Here is a 4942-nt window from a genome sequence, read left to right as displayed (position 1 = left end):
TATATTGTATATTATATATATTTAATTTATATATTATTAAATACATTATTGTCTATTATTAAATATATTATTATATATTATTGAATATATTATTATATTTTAATTTACCAGTAGGGTTTTCAGGTACTTTTCTTAAAGTGCATAGCAATTCTTTTCTGTAGGAATGAGTGGAGCCTTTTGGTCTTTTTATCATGGGAAATTCTTGGGAGAAAGCTACTTTCACGCTTCACATTATCTACGGCATTCAGGCTGAGTCATGGGCACAGCGGAGGCAAACTTATTGTTAAATATTTAAAAGTATTTATTAGAACAATTCCATGTTAATAGTATGTGTTTTCAGGGTCTAAATTCTTGGTCCAACTGTATTGAAGAAATTAATTATCTAACACAGCGTGTACTTACAGTAAATACACTTCTTTTGCCATGACAAGCTCAGAAGGAGAATGCACTCAAAACTGAGCTAGCAAAATGAATTTTTAAACTGATAAATAACACAAATGTAACCCTTTTCCCCTCTCTTTAGGCTGCAGTTTGGAAAGAGCTACTGCTGGCAACTATTGGAGAGCAGTTTATGGACTGTTGTGCAGCAGGTAACTTTTAAAAATATTGAGGCTAGCATGGCAAATACAGAGTTTGAATGCAGAACATGGAAACACTGCTGAAAATGGGGAACAGGGCTGGAAATCACATTCCTACCTGTTGTGATTAAGAGAAGGCATTCTGACTGTCATAGCACAAGATTCAAGATCACCAGCTTGCATCCTTGGGAAGCCAGCAGGGTTTCTGGTTACTGAATATCTGATAACTGGCATTTAGACAATTAATATTAATTCTACAATGCCAGGATTCTGGACCCCCAGATTATATTTCCATACTGGATTGTTTGTACCGTCACAGCTGGAAACAACTAAATTAGACAGGTGTCCCCATTAGCCCTCATGGTCTCTCCTGGTTCCCCTAATGGGGTTGGGAGCTGTAAGGAAGCCTCAGTGCAGACTCGAAGCAGGGGGAAGCTGCATGGTTTGGCTGGGGTGACACAAAAGCCCATAGGAGGGCAATAAACCAAATCTTGCTCTCCCAAATCCCAGGTTAGCACTCTACCCAGAGGCAGTATTTTCATTATCGCTTAAAAGTACTGCTTAGGTCAAAGTCATCTTTAGTGGGATTGAATTTACATAAATAAGGTTAAAATACCTTGCTGGTTTACTGGAAAACAGCCATGAATCATCCAGAAGCTCACATGTGATTTTGATCAGAGGTCATAATTCAACAAAATTATTTTCAGAATAAATACCTTCTCTAGGCTTGCATTTGGAAATGGACCGGGAAGGGACTGTGAACACTGCTGGCTTGAGATGGATCATTAAATGCTGTTTCTTAGTCCTGAAAAGCAAGTACAAGTCTGTGGCCGTTGAATTTGTTAAGGTTTTGTTACAGAGCTGTTTCTTCCTTCTGGGTGAAGCAAATGATGAACTTGCTGATCCCTTGGCCTAGAGGGAAGATGCTCTAGAAACTGGCTCTTAAATTAACTTTTCAGTTTGACACAGCATTTTCCCATCACTTTTTGACAATATCATATTGACTCCCTCCTAAATGTGGATTAATCCCTCCTATCTGATTAGACTGGCTGTTGCAGCGATGGTGAATATCCTGTTAGGAGTGTTCCTTCATTGCTTTAGCATTCCAGAGAAAAGAATTGAGTTTTTTGGCTTTGCAGAGCAGTTCAGCAAGAGCCTTTCAAAGGGTTTCTCTGTCAAACCCAGTTAATGTGGTAGAGCAGGCATATTGCAGTAGGCTGCTGCTGGTATATTCACTTTGGTGGCTTTGTTTTTCTTCTACAAGAGTTTTGTTGAACAAGTTTCTCCAATAGTGTATTTCTCATTGCAAGAAGCAGAATACAAGGCTTGGATCCTTGCCTCCCAGGCACATTTCTAATTTGGGTATTGAGTCAATACAAGAGGGAGTGTTCCTGCCCTTGGCACTGATAGGGTGGGCTCAGGGTCAGTTTAAGCAAATCCGTGATATTCTGCTGCCCACAAAGGTAATTTTTCCCCTTTGCCACGTGTTCTCGGCACCACTTTGCGTTATCGTTCCTGACCCCTTTCCTGGGCTCAGCAGTGCCCAGCTCCTGGTGCAGCCGTGCCATGGAGGTCCCCACTGGAGTGGGGCATGGCCTTAGGCTGAGCTCTCCACAAAGCTGTGTTCTGGGAATTTTACACCAAAAAATGGTTCTTCGGTAAAGCATGGAGTTACCTACGCTGGCAGCAGCAGCCTGACTGGGGCTTAGTTTTTTAATCACTTTTTTTGCTGCTACTGCCTTGACAAAATGTAAAGGAAAAAGAGCGAAGTCTGGAAAAGTTGGTGTCTGATCTCCCCAGGTGCTGTTCCTGGGGTTTTAGTTGTTTCACCCCTCATTTCTGCTAATAGACATTACTGTAGATACATTGCCTTTAGTAGTTTATATTGCTGACCTTACTGAAGGGAGCCTTGTGACTCCCTTCTAATCAAGGGTAGGAGTGCTAAAGCAAAGATGAATAATCCTGTGGCACTTCATTAAAGCCACTATGAGGTAATATTTCCAATAGCTTCTATAAATACAGTGTTTGTTTCTTTCTGGTAACTATTTAGTCTGGTTTGAAAATTGGTATTCTCCTCACTGGAGATTGCTCTTTTTCATCTCTTCGGTTTGTTCAGCTTTTGGGCGCTGTTTCGTAAAGCATAAGTATCAAATTAGATATGTCTCACTTTTAAAGCATTCCTGAATGATGCTTCCTCTTCTGTGCAGATGATGAAGTAATCGGGGTTAGCGTCAGCGTTCGTGACCGTGAAGATGTTGTGCAAGTCTGGAACGGGAATGCCTCGTTAGCAAGCGAAGCAAAAGTTTTAGAAAAGATACATAAACTCCTGCCACAGACGTCTTTTAAAGCAGTGTTTTATAAATGTAAGTATTTTGTGCTGTTAATGTCCACCTTCATTACATAAACACAATGCTGGTAGGGTGCTGCCATGGGAATCACTTTTCTGATTCATCGTTAACCATTTGGAAGTGTAGGATCTCTCATTGCAATAAAATTATTGCTTCAGAAATACACGTTTTTGTCTCTAGTGTAAGTTAGCCACCATTCAGAAGATAGGATACGTCTAATTCTAGACTATATCTGGTTTAATATGCCTGATTGCTAACCTGAGTCAGACAAATCTCTTGGTAACTCTGAAGACTGCACGCTTTCCAATTTAGGTATTCATTAGAGGAACTGTTTACAATCAGGATTTGAAAGGATCGCTTCCCTTAGGCTCTGTATAAATGTATTAGCAGAATTCCAATATTCCCAAAGTTGGCAAGCTTTGTCTGCCTTGACTGCCTATATATTGTCTTCTATTTGAATCTTTTCAACTCCTCAGCAAAGTTTACATCTTCTTTTGTTCTTTTTTCCTTCCTTAGCACACAGAGAGCATCACGCTTTTGAAGGCCGGCGGGGAAAACATTAGGAGCAGCCTGTGCCAAGCTCCTTCATTATTGTTTGGTGTTTTGAGGTGGTCTGGACAAGAAGCCCTACATGCAGGGACCCTTTTGAGTTTCTAACACTTCAAACCGGGAAAATGAGGAAAACCAGGTGCCTCTAAATCCGCAATTCATTACTTCTGGTTTGGTTGTTTGGGTTTTTTTAAAATTTTCACCGTTTTTTAAAAAAGGTATTTTAGCCACTTGTTTTTTCAGTCTGATTTCATGAAGATAGAAGGCTTTCATTTCTTCTGTACTGCTCTTGGTCAAACGCAAACGTGCACAGAGATGGTGTGCTGCTCTTCCTAGATGTGCTGTAGGCAGAGGAATACTGGCTTGGTGAAATGTGTTTTCAATTTTCAGTTTAAAACATTCCTATCATGTTAAGATTTACTCACTGGTTTTGTCCCAAGAGAGAAAAAAATTGTGCTGCGCTTACTCTAATATTCAATATAATCTGGTCTTGCACTGACAAGGGCACACATACAGTAGAAGTAAATAGTGAAGTGTTGGCTAAACGAGCAACTAAAGAGAACAGGTTTATATGGGGACTGACCCTCTGTGAGATGTGTTAACGAGGGCTTTAATTGCAGGGATTGAAGAAACGCCCCTGTTCAGACTACAATGAGTCCTTGCAGTAGGAAAACCCGTGAACTCCACACCTCTTATTTAAGCGGGGATAGGATTTTTTTAGTGTTTTTATATTGTATGCTTTCTTATGATGTTTTTCTGTACATTCATGAGTGCCATGAATCATTTCTAACGCATTAGACTAACTGGATCCATCATCCCTCACACTTGGGTGAGTGTTTTAGGCCCCTGCCAGCACCCACCAAGGTCGGTACCACAACTGCTGCTGGCTTCAGTGCAAAGAGATCCCATTGCATGTAGTGTCCAGCCATCGTGACTCCTAAGTGACCTTTTAAAAACATACAGAAAATAAGTGGATTTTGTGTTCTAGCAGAAATATGAATACCAAATGTGCTGATCTCTTATTTGTCTGTTAATTATTTGAGGTGTTGCTTTGTTTTAATATGCTGTTCCTCTTACAAAAAGAAGCTGCAAGGTAGAGATGAGCGTACGCTCCACTGAGCTCCACTCCATTGGTGGGAGGTTCTTGCTTGGCAACTGTTCAAGCTGCAGTGATTTCCACATCTTCAGTGTATTACGAGGCAGCCATTAAAACCAAGTCAATTTAAGAATAAGAATTGCATATTTTAGGGTTTTTTTGGGTTTGGGTGGGGTTTTTTTGGTTTTGTTTGTTGTTTTTTTTATAACTTGATCTGTATTTATGAATTAAAACTGCAGTTAATGAGCATTATTAATTAAATTTTCTAAAATCCAAATGTCTTGCTTCTGTAACTGCTTTTAGATTAAAGGTTACTGGACCTGCTCTTTTACACCTGTGCATTTTTCAGTGAAACTTCTTCTCTTAGAAGC

The 4942-nt window shown here is 39.9% G+C and overlaps 1 protein-coding gene across 1 annotated transcript; it reads left to right on the top strand.

Annotated features, from left to right (window-relative positions):
* Positions 1–523: 523 nt before the first annotated feature.
* EIF4E3 (eukaryotic translation initiation factor 4E family member 3) lies at positions 524–3489 on the top strand (the record flags this gene model as incomplete). Its single annotated transcript, XM_010182611.1, has 3 exons — positions 524–590; positions 2786–2941; positions 3443–3489. Coding segments are annotated over 3 exons (270 nt in total), but the record flags the coding sequence as incomplete, so codon positions are not given.
* Positions 3490–4942: the final 1453 nt, after the last annotated feature.

The sequence above is a fragment of the Mesitornis unicolor genome, unplaced genomic scaffold (assembly GCF_000695765.1).
Source record: "Mesitornis unicolor isolate BGI_N332 unplaced genomic scaffold, ASM69576v1 scaffold47324, whole genome shotgun sequence".
NCBI lineage: Eukaryota > Metazoa > Chordata > Aves > Mesitornithiformes > Mesitornithidae > Mesitornis > Mesitornis unicolor.
This window is presented reverse-complemented; position numbering and strand designations above follow the sequence as displayed.